The sequence below is a fragment of the Cupressus sempervirens genome, chromosome 10 (assembly GCF_028749045.1).
Source record: "Cupressus sempervirens isolate cs-2001-9-10 chromosome 10, ASM2874904v1, whole genome shotgun sequence".
NCBI lineage: Eukaryota > Viridiplantae > Streptophyta > Pinopsida > Cupressales > Cupressaceae > Cupressus > Cupressus sempervirens.
The window spans coordinates 41,087,317-41,105,283 of NC_143127.1; the positions used below are offsets into that span (position 1 = coordinate 41,087,317).

The 17,967-nt window shown below is 36.8% G+C and overlaps 1 protein-coding gene across 1 annotated transcript; it reads left to right on the forward strand.

Annotated features, from left to right (window-relative positions):
• Positions 1-8,194: 8,194 nt before the first annotated feature.
• Positions 8,195-9,402, forward strand: LOC149532464 (strigolactones hydrolase CXE15-like). Its single transcript, XM_089806588.1, has one exon. It carries the CDS (start codon positions 8,271-8,273, stop codon positions 9,288-9,290), a length of 1,020 nt encoding a protein of 339 aa, XP_089662714.1. The 5' UTR covers positions 8,195-8,270; the 3' UTR covers positions 9,291-9,402.
• The last annotated feature ends 8,565 nt before the right edge of the window (positions 9,403-17,967 follow it).

The window sequence follows — 17,967 nt, forward strand, 5'->3', positions numbered from 1 at the left end:
TTTGACCAACCCTTATCTCATCCCCTCACACTCATCCCCCTTGTGACAAGTGTCACTCCCCTATTGGCTCTAAACAATCACAATCCACGTGCTTCCCTTTCAAAGTATCTTAGCCCTCCCTCACCATTCTTCCATCCTTGCATCTTGATGCTCCATTTATCTACCCTTTGGCCTATAAATAAAGCCCTTCCCTCTCACAATCCATCATCTACTTTTATGCAACCTTATAATGCTCCACTAACTACTCCATCATAGCCATTTACACCAACATAATACTGAAATCCATCTATACCTCCATTTTTGAAACCCACATCCATGTACACACTTGGTAAAAGCCCCCACCATTTGGAATCTTGAGCACAACATGAGCATACACCCACTATCCATCAGGGACATAGCTTCATCATCATAGGTTATGTCCAAGGAGCTTACCATTCTTGGTTTGCCTTCCTTTTGGTGATAACCTTGTTCTATCATAAGTGTTTACTTATTTGGTTATTGTGAATAATTTTTTTAGTATTAGTATTCCTTTATTAAACAACTAAATTAGGTGATACAAGGGTGAGTAATGATTTTTGAGAGGTATGACTATTAGTCATCCATTTTGCAAAATTTTGAAGTTTTGAAATTTTGTGTGCAAGCCGAGTAAAGATTACAGATTATCTGAGTTATGCTGATATTGAGATTGTATGTACATGACCAAGTGTTTTTTCCACTCATGTCAAAGGGGGAGATTGTTGATCTCATTTTGGTTTTGACAAAGAAGTGACAAAACACTTAAGTCATACTCTAGTAGAATTGTAGTGTGAGTTGAGTGCAAAGAGTAAGCTAAGCATAAGTGGTCAGATAGTGCATGCTAAGAAATATTCTTAGTTAGTGCCAATTCAATCAAGTGCTAAGAAATTATATACATGCTAATTGATTTAGATGTCGAGTAAATAGTAGATGCCAAGCCATTCAGAAGTCAAGTTACAACATTGAAGATATAGTGGATGCTAAGCATCTATGTATTTAGGTGCTGAATAAATAGTTTTATGCATAGTTGTTTTTAATGGCACAAACTTCTATGTAAACCATTTTTGGGCTGACCTAATTTTTTTTATGATTTTAGAAGATAAGGATGCATGTATATTGTAAACCCCTCTATATGACATGCAACTGATTAGATAAAGGGATGTTTTAAGCAACAATATGGATCAACCAAAGCTGTTGATTCTAACCTAACCCTGGTCCACTTGTGTTTACTTATGGAGAAAAATCCTAAATAGTTTGTATGTGTAGAGAGAGAGAGAGAGAGAGAGAGAGAGAGAGAGAGAGAGAGAGAGAGAGAGAGAGAGAGAGAGAGATGCAAGAAAGATGAATGCTAATTGCAGAGAAGGCATTCATGGTGACTAAGGAGGTTGAGATTGAGGAATGAATTGCAAAATAAGTTAGAGAGAATAGAAAAGAGTAGAGTAAAAGAGATATATATGATCAAGAGGATCAAGTACACATTGTGAAAGAGAAGATCTTACATCTAGCAGTAAGGTGCTAACCAATGGATCATGGCATTGAATCATTTTAATAGGTGATGCAAAGAAAATCTCCTAACAGAGTATCCTTAATAGGTTTCATGTTTTAACATACTTTTGTGAAATCTCTTAACCAAGTGCTTACTTCATTGTGAGTTAAAATCCTTTAACAAGATGAGATCTAACAGTCTTTGTAGCCTTTGATAGGGTAGATCCCTAATATGACTGATCATAGCTTACGATCAAACAATTTTAACCTTAATTAGGTACACTTTACAACTACAATAGTAAATATTTATGGATGTCATCCCCAACCTAATTTTAACTTCTCTTTGGAGGATTTTTGGGTAATCAATATCTTGTGTCAAATGCAATTTACTTTATGTAATGTATGAAATGCATGGATAGTTATTTCAGTTTACATATTAGATTTTGAGATGGATTTGGGGTGATCATATTTTGGTTAAAATTTTGAAGTGTTGATTCACCCCCCTCTCAAAATTTAGTCTTCCATTAATTAATTCCAAAAGATTTAGTATGCTTTAATTCAACTGAAGCTAGAACTTTAACACTCCCTCTTAGTGAAGGAGAATGAATCATCAATACTCACTCATTGTATTTGTATTACTTGATATGTGCAATGACATCAACCTTGTTTATGCCTATAAGGAGAATAGGTTATCTTATTTTTGACACACTGGAACAACAACTTAATGCAGTCTATTAGATAATAAGTAATCAAAATGTCATGATCTCTATCATGACAAGTACCATGATCTCCAACACTTTGGGATAACAATTTAATGAGTCTATCATGATACATTCGTCATGATGAATTTTGGCAATCCAAAACTAAAAATTAATGAGTCCATCATGATATAGCATCAAGCTATTGATAAGATCATCACCTTACAATAGATACCTTACAAGTACATCAATGAAAGATTGTCACCTTTAATGACATAATCCATATATAAAAAATAGTAACTCTTACACACACACAATTTTTTAAATCTAAGCAATCAAAATGAATTCATAAGAATTTTCTAACAACCAATTTGTATGCACAATTCCCATTCACCACTTCATTAGTTAAGAACAACTAATCTCGTCCATATCTCCAAAAGAAATGGGTGGATTGACTCCTAAAATTGGTGAATCTAAAGGAAGGATCTCATCCGTAGAATTGATGTATCTACTCATTATCACAAAGTTAGTTGTTTAATCTTATCCCATCCAACCCTTTCGAAAGTCACATATACCAACCACCTATGAAGGAAGGGAATCAGAGTAGATCCCCACTATTTTAATGCCTAACATGTCAAAAACTCAAACCCTTGGAGAATTAAATTGGCTAAGGCTTCAAAACTCATTGGTAGGGGTAGGAGGGGCCATAATATATTAACTTGTTTATATAATAATAATAATAATAATAAATATTTATACTTAGGAGTTACAATCACATTTTAATTATCCCAAATTTACTTCTAAAATGCTCAAATTTTGGTTTAGAGAGAAGTTTAGTGAAAATATTGGTAGTTTGCTCAACAATGCTCAAGTATTCCAACTTGATGATATTTCTTTCTACCATATCTCTAACATAGTCATAGGGAATCTTGATGTGTTATGATTAGTAGTGGAAGACTATATTTACTAATATTTTTATACAACTATACTTTTAGAATGCGTAACTATAGGGTTAAGAGACTTTCCAAATAATACAGCTACCAATTTCCTTAACCATACTTCTTCTTTGGATCCCATGGAGGCTTCTATATATTCTACTTCAGTGGAAATCTGAGCAACTTCTCACTACTTTCTGCTAAACCAATATATCATGGAAGATCTAATGCTAAAACAATATCTAGTAGTACATTTATAGTTGATAGGGAATCTGACCCAATCAAAATTTGTATGCCCTTTTAATTGAATCTCAACATGATCATATTTCAGACCAAATTCAATGGTACCGCACAAGTATCTCAAGATGTTTTTAGCTTCCATGAGATTAATCTTCTTAAATTCACACATAAATTGACTTAGTACATTAGTCACATAACAAATATTGGGATGGGTATTCACCAAATACATTAGAGATCCTATTATTTGTCTGTAGTATGTTGGATTTGTAGGTTCAAATTCAATTTTATCATTTCTAAGCTTATGAAGATTAATGTTCATTAGTGTGGATAATGGCTTATACTCCATCATTCTTGATTTGGCCAATATATCAACAATGTATTTTTCTTGGTTTAGAAAAATGTTGTTCTCCTTTTTCCATACTTCCAGACTGAGAAAATAGTGTAGCAGTCCAACATCTTTCATATCAAACTCAGACGCAAGATACTATTTGTACTTTACAATAAGATGATCTTCCCTTGTAATTAGTAAGTCATAAATATATAGAGCTAGAATTATCATATCACCATCTGAAGTTTTGAAATATATGTTAGGATCAACTCCATTTTTGGAGTACCCTAGTTTGGTGAAATAATTGTCTATCCTTTCATACCAAGCTCTGGGGGCTTGTTTAAGGTCATATAGGGCCTTCTTTAATTCACACAGGCATTTTTCTCGTGAGTGACAAATCCTTCTAATTGTTCTATATATACTTATTCATTAATAGCACCATTAAAAAAGGAAACCTTGACATCCATTTGATGTATTTTCCATTCATTGGATGTTAAAATAGCAATAATGGTTCTGATAGATATTTATTGAGAAAGTGGAGCAAATGTATCTTCATAATAAATTCCATCTTTCTAAGAAAAACCTTGCAAAATGAATCTAGCTTTGTATTTTTTAATACTACTATGTGGTGCATGTTTCATTTTGAATAACCATTTAGAGGAGATAACTAATTTGTCCTTAGGTCTAGGTATGACATCTCAAACATCATTTTTTAAATATGGATTAATATGCTTCAATTATTGCATCTTTCCAAGGTTTACATGATAATGCATCTTCAACACTTGATGGTTCAGATTTGATGAGTTTGGATACTAGAGTAACATAGCATGAATGACTTCTAGTTTCCTTTCTTTTTCTAAATATTTCATTAGGTTTTACATTATTTCTTCAATCATCTTTCATTCCCATAGTGGCCTTTTCTTACTATTATGGTTCTCCACATTTTCCATATTTGATATCAAGAGTTCATGATCTTCTGAACCATTCTCTCTCTGACTCTAAACTAAGAAGTTCTCATCTAATTCTGTAATTGATTCCTCATTTAATTCTTCAATTATTATAGAGAGGCTATAAGTAGTATCCTCTTCAAATTTGACAAGTGTGCTGGTTTCAATAGTTCTTTCTCCTGGAATATAAACCTTGTAACTTTTGGAGGATTCACTATACCCTAGAAAAATACCTTTCTTCCCAAAGGGTTGTAGTTTGATTCTCTTTTCTTTTGGAACATGAATATATAAAGGACATCCAAATATTATTAGGTGACTTAAGTCTAGTTTGTTTCCTATAAATGCTTCTTCAAGAGTTATATTATCTAGGATTGGATGGGGACATCTATTTTTAATGTATACTTTATTATTAGAGGCTTCATCCTAGAATAAGATGGGGAGGTTTTGATCATGCATCATGGTTTTAGCAGATTCAATGATGGATCCATTTTTCATTTCTACTACTCCTTTTTGTTGAGGATTATAAGGCACTAAAAAATCCCTCTTAATTCCATCAAAAGTGTAGAATTCTTTAAAGTTCTTATAAATATATTCACCTCCATTGCTAGATCTTAGTGTCTTGATTTTCTTCCTAGTTTGATTTTTGACTAATTCTTTAAACCCTTTGAACTTTGATAATACTTACTTTGATTCCTTAACTTCTAGGAAATAAATCCAAGTTTTCAAGAGGATAAGTCATCTATAAAGATTACATAATATAAGCAACCTCCTAGTGAAGGTCCTGGCATAGGACCACAAAAGTTAGTGTGAATAAGTTCAAGCATGATTTTAGATTTATGTTCACTATTTGGAAAAGATCCTTTGGTATATTTTCCTAAGGAATATCCCTTGCATGTTCTAATATGATTAGATTTTAGACTAGGTAGACTTGTAACAATCTTTTCTACAAATGAAAGAGAACAAAAATGAAGGCGTTTGAGCCTTTTATGCCAAATTTCATTAGAGTTTGCATTCTTAATATTTGAGTTCATAGGCTAGGATAGAAATTTATCTTCATGAAATCTGAGACAATACCATTGATCTACTAGGCCTGAAATTGAAATCAAATTCCTTTTCATGCTAGGTACAAATAATACATCTTGTGGTTGTAGAATAACTTTGATTTTTTGTTGAATTGAATAGATTCTGATTCCTTTCACTAGATAAATGGAGTTATCCCCTATTGTTACTTCTTCAGTAGAGTGACCTTCAAAAGTTTCAAATTTGTCTTTTAATCTAGTTATATGTCGAGATGCCCCACTATCTATTATCCACATATTCTTGTTAGTGTTTAGCTCACTTGATAGTGCCAAAAATAATAGTGGGTTTTCTTCCTTCACTTTAGCTAGGGCAGCTTGAATCTTCTTCCTTTCCAAGCAATATTTGTGAGTGTGACCAAATTTGTCATATTTGTACCATTTTACTTTAGACATGTCTCTTTTCTTTTATTTTTTATAACCTTTTCCTCTTTTCTATTTGAATTGAGCTTTCTTTCCTTTATAATTTGTGTTAGCTTGAAGGCTTGAATTTTTCCTTCTTGATTTGGACTAATTCCTCTTGTGATTGGTCTTGACTCCTCTTGTGTGCAATCATTCTTGAGTTGCTCAAAATTTGGCATTTCGTGTATAGAGCTAATTTCTCAAATAAAGGATTCCCAAGACATAGGTAACTCTTTAAGGTCTATTGGAGATAATTCTTTGTCATCTACCTTATTACCAATGGTTGTAAGTTTGTCTTTTAATTTTGTGCTCTTAGGAAATAAGATGTAATGGAGTCTCCTTTGTTCATATTGATGTATAGTAGTTAATTTCAAGGTGAGCAGTTTACTGGTATTATTGATTTCAAATGTGTTTCGAATTTTCACAAACATCTGATAAGAAGCTTTTAGATTTGATATAGAGGGAAGTATATGATCTTGAACAAAATCTATAATGATCTTCGTAGCTTTATTATTATGTCTTTTCTAGATTATTTTATCTTGTTCACTTTTGGGCATTATTTTATTTTCTTCTACGTATCCTTCTAATTCAAGTTCTCGAAGGATAATCATTATTTGAATCTTCCATGACACAAAGTTGGAAGCACCTTCAAGTCTGTCCTCTAGCCTTATGTGATTCACCATGGTTGAAATTTAGAGATTAAATAGATCTGAACCTTGAATGATAAAGAATTATTTATGCTCTATTAGTTAGGCTTTGATACCATGTAAAAGTATATAGGATCATTGATAGAGTAACAAAGCAATATTCTAATGATATTTGGCTGAAGTTCCGATGTTGAATAGGAATAGATTCTACTACAATATTAAGTGTGACTATTTTGAATAATTTAAATAATCAAAACTGATATATAAATTTCTGCTACACTATAAATGTATTTTCTTAATATTGATCAAGGACTATAGACTGAAGATGATAGTTCATTGGTGAAGATACTTAATATTGTCGTGAGATTGGTATATTTCCCTACAAGAATGACTTGCTTATATATTAACATTGGGGGTCATGTCTATGTGGCTATGGCCATGTAGGGTCATGTCCGTACATGGACATAACATACAATTAACAAAACAACCTCAAGACAAACCAAGAATGAATGCTGAAAGATATATTAAGACATTCGATGGTTCTTACAAGGATCCCTATCATTATAAGCATGTTAACAGGTAAGTTTAGAATTTAAGGAAAAATCCAATTAGTTTAGAGAAACATCAGTAAATCAATTATATTGTATTAATTGCCATATATATATACACTTGATTTACTATGTGCAACTTAATAGGTACATGGACATAACATACAATTAACAAAACAACCTCAAGACAAACCAAGAATGAATGCTGAAAGATATATTAAGACATTCGATGGTTCTTACAAGGATCCCTATCATTATAAGCATGTTAACAGGTAAGTTTAGAATTTAAGGAAAAATCCAATTAGTTTAGAGAAACATCAGTAAATCAATTATATTGTATTAATTGCCATATATATATATACTTGATTTACTATGTGCAACTTAATAGATAATGTTAATATATTCAATGTATAGTTTCAGTGCGACTTTTATTCTTATATATGTATCTGGATGCTTCTACATGTATGTTTATATTAATATCTGTTAAATATTTATTCAAAATTATCCAAAACATTAATTTATACTACTTAGGGGTTTTTAATATACTTTTTTGTAGATCTGACGTTGAAACTACAAGTCACCCACGACCTATTGTATTCCGTGTTGAAATGGGACTCACTGGCAATGGATTCATGGGAAATTGATGAGTAGTGAAGGTCCAGTCAGAGATAATAGACAAAAGATAAAACTATCCACCATTCTTGACTTTGAATAAACCCTCCAAGGTTTTCAAAACACGTGCTGTTCATTTTAAGCCGCCTCGGTTCATCCCTTCCAGCTGTTCGGTTAATGACAATTCGAATTAGATATTTGTCGTCGGTGCAGAATTCTTGATGGGTATTATTGGCAAGACCATTGTGCGATTTGACTATTAGTTTAATATCCGGGCAGAAGGGACGAATGTCTTTAAATATAGGAAACGATTAGTTGCGAGCCGAGGAAAGCAAAGATGTCAGAAGAGTGTGTGTCCGAGGTAGTGGCGGATTTCATGAGCGGAGTAATCAAGGTCTACAGCGATGGATCAATTGTTCGAGCAGACGATTTAATTGCCTCCGAAGTCTTTCCGGAGCCTGGTGATTTCAGTTACAAGCATGTGGAATACAAAGACGTGGTGATGGATGAGACAACTGGATTGTGGGCGCGCCTCTACTTGCCCCCCAAATCCGCAGAGAGTAAAGTGCCCTTAATAATTTACTACCACGGCGGCGGGTTCTGCCTGGTGAGCCCAGCAACCCCCGTGGTGCATCGCGCGTGCCAGATGTGGGCCGCAACGCTGGGCGCCGCAATCGTTTCGGTGAATTACAGGCTCGCTCCCGAGCACCGCCTGCCTTGTGCATACGACGATTCCATCGCAGCGCTGCAGTGGGTCAAACAGCAGGAAGGGAAAAGGGAAGGGGCGGATCCGTGGCTGAACCACCAGGCAGACTTTTCTAGGGTTTTTCTGGCGGGCGACAGCGCAGGAGGCAACATTGCGCATCATGTGGGCCTGTGGGCGGCGGGCACAAAGATCAAGATGGAAATAAAGGGACTAATTTTGATGTATCCGTTCTTTGGAGGTGAAGAACGGACGTTATCAGAGGAGGAGAAGAAAAACTCGCCCGTGGTCAGTTTGGAGCAGTCTGACATGCTGTGGAGGCTCGCCCTACCTGTGGGGAGCAACAGAGATCATCAATTCTCCAATCCGCTGGCCGTAGAGGGAGTCGCTGCATCTACTCTTCATGATCTTCCGCCCATGCTTTTTGTGATAGCAGGGCACGATTTATTGAGAGATCGACAGCTGAACTATTGTGAATATCTCAAGAAGCGTGGGAACAAAATTAGTGTGCATATGTGTGACGAAGAAGACCATGGATTCTTTTTCTCAAAATGGAGGAACCATGTTCGCTTGAAGCCCTCCGTTGTATCTCCGATTTCATCGACTGAAAATATTGCAATCCATGTTAGTAATAAAAGATTGTACAGGCCATAGTTACGCCATCCTTTGCAGGGACGTAGGCTTGTATATTCTTACGTTTGGTACTTATTGAAAAATGTATCTTTAAATTATAATTAATGGAAAAGGTCTATTTATATAAATAAAATGTATTGCAATATAAGACATAAAAGAATTAAAAGAATAAATAATTGAATATTGTATTGAATTGGAATATTTAACATTGAACATAAATAGAGTCAAATCAGCAAATAGACAACATCGGGGACATCCTCCCATCCTCAGCATAGATGGAGTCCTTTGTGCGTCCCTTTCTCTAACACGAGGCCAAAAAGGGGGACCCATCTCCATGTTACTATGGAACAAACATTCCTTCACTAAAAAAATGATTTTTTTATTTTTGCCTTACCAATTGCTGACTTTTGAATTTTTTGGAGAGTTAAATTAGAGGAGTTTACCCTTGCCCATGCAATGAACTAAGAGAAGAAATTGTGCTCGATGACTGGCTTTTAAATGGCATATTGTTTTATGTTTGGTACACTTTCACTTCTCATCAACATCATATGAATTCCTTCACATCATGTCCCATTTCAATACCAAACATAATAGGTCATTGGTGAGTTGTAATTTTGACTTTAGATCTACTCAAATGTATATTTGTAATGACTCCATTTCAGTAACGATGCCACATAAGCAATAATCATAATAATGTGGAAATGATTGTTTCAAAAGTCAATATCTTTGTAGGAAGTGTCTTAACACAATTTTTTTTCATTTAATAAAATACAATAAGTATTCAATATTTGATACAAAAAGTCTTTGGCTCCTGTTGATATCTTCAATGTCTGACTAGTCATTGTAGTTCCTCTTCATAAAACAATCATGCAACTATACATCAAATTTATATCTATACCAATCATGAAAAGTGTACATATAAACATTATATTATTCTAATACAAAGCCACACTTCGCTAAACAAAAAGATTATTCCTATAACCAAAAACTTTAATCAAGTCAACCTTGTACTGCTTTTCATGTTACCAAATCTTCAAGTTAGGTTATTCCACATGTGGATTAACACCTAGGATGTCACATTGATTTGTTTTTAGATTCGATTGTGTAAAGATTTTTACCATCAATGTTTTGAATCACAATACATGAACCATCTCAAAAAGAAAGAAAGAAAGAGATGTAAAACTAAGTAAGTTGTAGATGTTGACTAACTAAAAGATCTATTAAATTTTTTCCATAAGGAGATCTATCAATCCTCTTAACCCACGATTGCTCCTACTACACCTAGATCGTGCATCCTCCTTGTGACTAGACCTTTGGACACATCTAGACACATCATCACATGCTAGAGCACTTGGGCATAAAAAGGAAAGCATCAATAGAGAAAAGAAGAAATTTTGAAGCACTTTCTCGCAAGAATCATCATTGTCGAGTGATATCCAACAATTTCTTTGTGATGCAGGAGCATTGAGCTTGGATTTTGGTGGAGTTATGCTTTTCATGGTTAGGAATGTGTTGGAGACACATTGGAAACCTTTCCTCATGATTGCATAGAGATTGGATGGATTGAGTTGAAGTTAGAGCCATTTTTACCTTGTTGCTAGAGTTGTGTTTTTTGGCTTCTGGGTGCCTATTGCAGGCCATGTAATTAATTTTTTGCAATGAGTTAGAGGATGCAAAAATCAGGGATTTAAGAGGACCTAGAGTACTATCTCTAGTTAAGGTCTCTAGTCCTAATTCATTATAAGTTGGGAGATATGGTGATTCTCCTAGAATATCAATTTTTGGTAGTTTGCATGATGGGTTTTTGTGTGTGACTTTCGAGATAAATCCAAAAATATCCTTAATGAATAAGCCTTAGTGAGCTTAAGGCATTGTAGAGGAACTAAATTACTACCTTTAGTTCGAAGCACAAGTTCTAATTCAATCAAAGCTATGAGATATCGTGATTTTTCTCGGGCATCAATTTTTAGGCATTTAATTTTTATTGGAGACCGACTTTTGGCATTTAATTTATGTATGGGTATTTAATTTATGTTGTGGCTAACTTGTGGCTTAGTTGGGTAAAAGTAAGGGGTCTTGTGGAGTCTTTTACACATTCATGGAGGGATAATTCATTTTTTTAGAGGAGTGAGTGTGGAGAGTAGCTGAGGAGCAAGTTTTTCCTAAGTCTGTGAACAGAGTGCCAAATGTGAGGCAGTTTATAGTAGGATTGTGATTAATCATCCAACTCAGAGAAGAGCATGGAAGATGGAGTAATTGAGTGAGAAAAGATTTTCAAAGTGTGTGAACAGAGCATCGAATGTGATGTAGTTTTACACTTGGATCTTGGAGAAAATTTTGAGAAGAGCTAGTAGTTGCAGCTTGGAAAATAAGGAAATTGCTTGATGGGCTTGCAAGCACATGTTGAGATCTTCCTTAGAGATTTCTACCATAGTATGGATACTAGACTAGCTAGAATTTGGATTAGATCTTGATGGATCTTGTAGAACTATTACTTGATTTGTATTTTTCCATAATTGGGAAGGCCTTACAACTTGACACATTGCATGTAATAGTTATTTTATGAATATATTATTATAATTTGGTATCAAATCTTTCATTGTTATTATGTTTTCACTGTGTGGTTATTTGTTGGAGGCTAGGACATCTCCTTTGGGGGTTCTCCTACCTTGCACTATGTCACATGGTATCAAAGCACAATTGTTCTTGAGCATGTAGAAAGAACATGAAAGCTGAGGCAGTTTGCACTAAGACTTGAGTTGGAAAAGTAGATTTGAGAAGATCTTGATCTGGTGGTGTATTTTTCTTTTTGGAGTCCTAGATCTCTTGGTTGTGAGGTGGAAAATCATGGTTTTGGCTTGCAATTTTAGAGGGCTTGTATATGGATTAATGGATGTGAAGATGGAAGACTAATCTTGTTGAGGCATGATCATAGAGAGTTCATGGATTGTAGATCCATGGTCCTAGACTTGTGATGTAGTTCCTAATTGTTCATGCAAGGTGGCAGGTTGAGATCTGACTTGCAAATAATTTGGTTTTATCACAAGGAGCATGGGAAGGATTTGTTGTAGAGGTTTTATGAAGATCTTAGGAGATGGTTCCAAGAGGATTGGACCCTAAGATGATTGTGAATCTCTGTGATGTGGTAGAGAGGAGGTTTTCTGAGATGTCTACTCAGTTTGAAGCTAGTTCGGCTAATTGAGATAAGGATAGGATGAGGAAGGCATTACATAGATGTTTGTGGAGCCAAAGTCTACCAATTTGGAAGAGAGTTTTCTAGCCAGTTAGAAGACTTGTTGGAGAGAGAAGATGGCATCGCAAGGTCGAGGTGGAAGAGGTTGGTTTTATTGATCAGTTCATGAAGTCTGATATAGAACCTATAGAGAAACTTGAGACTATTGTTGAGGATATTCTTAATCTTTTTGGTGTTGGGATGGAGATTGGTTTTCATGATTAGTTGATTGAGTCTAACATGGAGATTGCAAAGCACTTGATCATGGATGATTTGATTACTATTGACAGTGAGTTATGTGTTGTAGAGAATCTTTTTGTGAGCAATGAGATTGATGGTGTTGTGAGTATAGAATGTATTGATGGAGATCTACATATTGCTATGGATGTGGAGTTTGTTGCTACTAGTGTGGATTCACTAGTTGTTGTTGTGGATGAGGGATTGCTAATAGAGCATTATGTTTAGTGTGTTCTTGGGTGTGAGCATGCTGATTAGGTTGCTGATATGTATTTGATTATGATGTTTCAGTGGATGAAGCATAGATGGTTTATTTTCAGATTTGTTCTATTGACTTTGATGAAGTGAAAGTTGTCACTTAGGTTTGCACCCTTGTCCAAGGCCTATGCATGAGGACAACCTAGTGAAACATGGAAACAACCTCCAAGCTATGAGACTTGAACTATGAGGTTGAGTCTCCGGAGAAGGCTGACTTCCTCTTACTATCAGGGTGCACCTATCTACTTCTTGGAGAGGAAAAGGGAGAAGAAGAGCATGAAGGCAAATCTACCTAGTCTAATCTAAGGAGGTGATGCACCAAAATAGAGTGTTTGGACCAATTCTCTGCCCATACATGCGCTACTAAACCAGAATGAAACTAAGGATATACACATCTAGACTTGCTTTAATCAAATAACCACATACAGATTAGAAAACCAAGATGAATGACATAAGGAAGAAGTTTCACTTATATATCATTCATAGGCTAGTAGAGATACAGTCATGCAGATTACAGATTTCCACAAAGCAATGGCACAGGCAAAGAATTCTTGCATTTTTAATACCATTGGCTGAAGGAGATAAGTGGAGAATCAGACAGTTCAAAGGCATAGGGGAATTTTCACTAGAATCGCATAGCAATAGTAGAGGAAAATCAGAGAGAAGGTCTTCCTTTACAAAAACTACAAAATCTTCCTTTATAGTTTAGGCATAACTGAGATCTTTTCCAGCTGAAGTGACCCTGCAACTACCTGCCATTAAGTCCTACGAAGGACAATCATGGGAATCTGAAGAAAATCTGATCTTGTTGCCAAATAATGCCCTGAGAAGATAGAAATGGCACCATAACTGCGCTCTGACCAGGTAGATGGATTGACTGAGATGGTGGAGTGTCTCTCTATATTTCGCATTCATTTCTGGTGGTTTGGATCGATCATGAAGATCAGATCGCACAACAAAATGGATCACCTTTTCTTTTTAGGTTCATGAATCAGCGGGGTTAGAAAGTCAACCTAATTTCACAAACCAATTGGGCCACGCGGGCCAATCGCTTCTTTTCGTTCTACCACCTGGGAAGTCCTCTATGGTTGACCTCCTTTTATTGAACTAACCGCACCACCCTTCAAACTATTATCATTAACTGTAATGATCACACTAATTGCCAGCTGTTAACTACCAACCTTGGTTGAGCCAGCGAGACACGTGTCAACAAGGCGCTATGTCGCCATGGTATGCACCATGCAGCTTTCGATGGTGAGATAGCGCCAACCATCGATCTGCCTTAAATATGATGATAATGGAGACTCGTCATACCACTATACTATTCTTACCCTGGTCCCATCATACCTGACGCCACCTCAGCAACCACACCACACTCGAATGCCACCTGGCAATACCTGACAGACATACCTTGGTGAGACCTAGCCCCATTGATCCACGTGGCGAAAGGGTGCTATGTCACTATGGTAAAGATCGCGCAACTTCACCATAGAGAGATGGCGCCATCCGTCGATCTGGACTAATCTGGCGATCACGAGCGACCCAAACCCTTTACTGCGCTAGCTACATGAAAATATGGTCCCACTAGGACATGTGGCACCTAGGCACTATGTCGCTGTTGATATCTCTCGAGCAGTTCCTCATAGCGCGATGGTGCCCATCGTAGATCAATTTCAATCTAACGATTAGAACCACCTCGTACTCTACACATCCTTCCCTCTGAAAATTGCTGGGCCAATGAACCATATATTCGCCTGGCTCGCCGTAAACATTTTTTGGTATGACACAACCTGCCCGTTGTAAGACATTTCCATCGGGCGCTATGTCGCTATGAAGATTTTTCAGCCAACACATGATAGCAACATAGTGCCCATAGTGCCGTGGAACTTATTCGAACCACCAAAGAACCTTGGATGACCTACCTCGCAGACCCACCATGGTAACGTGTCACCAGGGCGCGATGTTGCTATGCTATCTGCCGTGCAATTTTTGAAAAGTGACATAGCGCCAACCGTCGATCTTCCTTAGATCTGAAGATGGAGAACCTACAGGCCGTAGAAACCATGTTATAAGGCTTAGGCATTAAAATAATATTAACTTTGGGAATTAGCCGTTGGATGGGCTGGACATTTAAAAATTGAATCTTGGCAGAGTGAACAAATGATAACATTTCTTGTGACTCACAAGGGACACAAGCCTGCTATGTGTATAACTAGTGGCCTCATGTATCCATTGGGCTATGGAGTCAAAAAATGGGTCTGTGCATATTGTGAAACCCTAACCCTTCTGTGAGGAGATCAAAGCATGAAATCCTGAGAAAACTACAACTGCAACTAGAAACAAAAAACAAAACTTCCTCTGTAACCTGAGACACCTCAAAATCTGCTACCTCACAGGGAGACAGCTGTGCCCACACACTTCTTGAAAAGCAGGAAACAACAGAAAAGAAACTGAACTTACTTATGTACATGGATTCCCAAATTTTCAGAAACAGGGCTTCAAATAGATCCCATTGACTGGAATGGGAAAAATCTCTCCATTGGGCTAGCTTAGCTGGAATGCATTAGCCTGTTTGCGACTGGCAATCAGATAGGGCCCACTCCATAGTGCATCAAATTTGGAATGTCTTCTTGGTTTTTCCCTATCTACATCCCACTTTAGAACTAAATCTCCTTCTCTGAAGGTTCCGACCCTAGTTTTCTTATCAAAACTCCTTTTCATCTACTGCTGATGCATCTCTAGGGTCTGCATAGCTTTATTTCTTTTCTCTTCTAACTCAATTAGCTCTTCCATTCTTACTGACATGGCACTATCTTCAATCAATTCAAGCTGATGAGCCAACTCCAAGGATGGGAATTCGAATGAAATTGGGAGTCTGGCCTCTCTACCATATACCAACACAAAAGGTAAATTCCCAACAAATCTCTTGGGTGTTATCCTATCAGCCCATAGAGCAGTTCTTAATTTCTTATGCCAGACCCTTTGATTGTCTTCTATTGTCCTCTTCATGATTCTAATCAGATTCTTGTTGGAAGACTCAACCAAACCATTACCCTGGGGATAGTAATTTGATGATGTGCTTAGGTAGATATTGCGATTCATTGCCCATGTACAAATTTGGGTTCCAACAAAAGACTTAGCATTGTCCGAGATGATAGTAGAAGGAGCACCAAACCTAGATACAATTCCATCAAGGAATTCAACAACTGATGGTTCTGTGGCATCCTTCAAGGCAACTACCTCTGTCCATCTAGTGAAATAATCAGCAGCAGCCAAAATCCATTTATGACCTGCACTAGATGGAGGATTAATGGGGCCTATAAAATCCAACCCCCATTGAGTAAAGGGCTGATCCACCTGAATAGGATGAAGGGGGAGAGCTGCAAGCCTCTATTTTCCTGAGAAGAAAGCACACTTCTCACATTTTCTCACATATCCATAACAATCATGAAACAAGGATGGCCAATAATAACCAGCCCTCATGATCTTCATGGCAGTTGTTCTTGCAGAGAAATGGCCACCATCAAGGCCATCATGAAGTTCCTTAATCATCCTTTGAGCCTGATCCTCTTCAATGCATCTCAACAGGGTCCCATTAAAATCCCTCCTGAATAGGATACCATCAATTACAACATAGGGAATGGACTGCAGTCTATAATGTCTTCTTTTAGCTCTGTCCAATCCCTGAGGGTATCCATTCCCTGATAAGAAGATCTTCATATCATTTATCCAGCTCCTTGGACCATTAACATTTCCTTCCTCCTGCTGCTCTATTATTACCATAGCAGCCTCTTCATCAGAATCCTGACCTGATAACATTTCTTTGCACAACCCTCTCCCTCTCACCAACTTGGTAATCTGAATATCAATATCATACTCCATTACCTTAGTGATCCATCCAACTCTCTTTTCATTGATATCTTTGCTTAAGAAGAAGTCTTTTACACTGGCATGGGGCACCAACAAATGGATCTTATTGTGGGACAAGAGGTGCTTGAATTTCTTCAAGGCTCTGATGACCGCAAGGGCCTGCTTCTCAACAAAGCTGTGCTTATCTTCATATTCCTTGAGCCCTTCACTAAAGAAGGCTATGGGCTGCTCCTCATCCTTGTCATTTGTTTGAGTCAACATAGCAGAGATACTTGACTCACCACCTAGAGTGTAGAGGATGAAATCTTTCTCAAAATTTGGGTTCATAAGAGTAGGGGCTGAGGCTATGGCTGTCTTGACTTCTTCAAAACTCTCCTTCCCTTCCTTGGTCCATGAGAAGACCATACCTTTCTTAAGCATAGCTGTAAGAGGTTTCACCATGGTAGCAAGATTAGGAATAAACCTTCTTACAAAATTTATTCTACCAAGGAAACTTTGCAGCCCCTTCTTGTGTTTAGGAAGAGGAAGGGCAAGCATTGCCTTTGTTCTTTCTGGATCAATGGTCAACCCATCCTTAGATACAATGTGTCCCAATAATTTTCCTTGGCTTGTAGCAAAGACACACTTGGCTGCCCGGTTAACGGAAACCCCAAACTCTCTACATCTTAGAAATACCTGTCTTAGATGATCAAAATGATCTTCTATATTTTTTGAATGTACAGTTATATCATCCAGGTATACTAAGACAAACTTGTCAATTAATTTTTTGAAGGCCATCTCCATTGCCTTCTAAAATGTGGCACCTGCATTTGTTAGTCCAAATGGCATCTTGCAATAAGCGTAGGTGCCCCATTTAGTAGTAAATGCTGTTTTATGTCTGTCAGATTCTTTAACCAACACTTGGTTATAACCAGAGAATCCATCAAGAAAAGAGAATCTCCTTGACCCACTGACTCTGGACAGGATTTTCTCCATGGAAGGGAGAGGATGGTGATCTTTAAGGGAAGCCTGATTAAGATCCCTAAAGTCCACACACAATCTGATTTCTCCATTTTTCTTCCTTACAAGGACAAGGTTAGCTACCCATGATGAGTGTTTGAT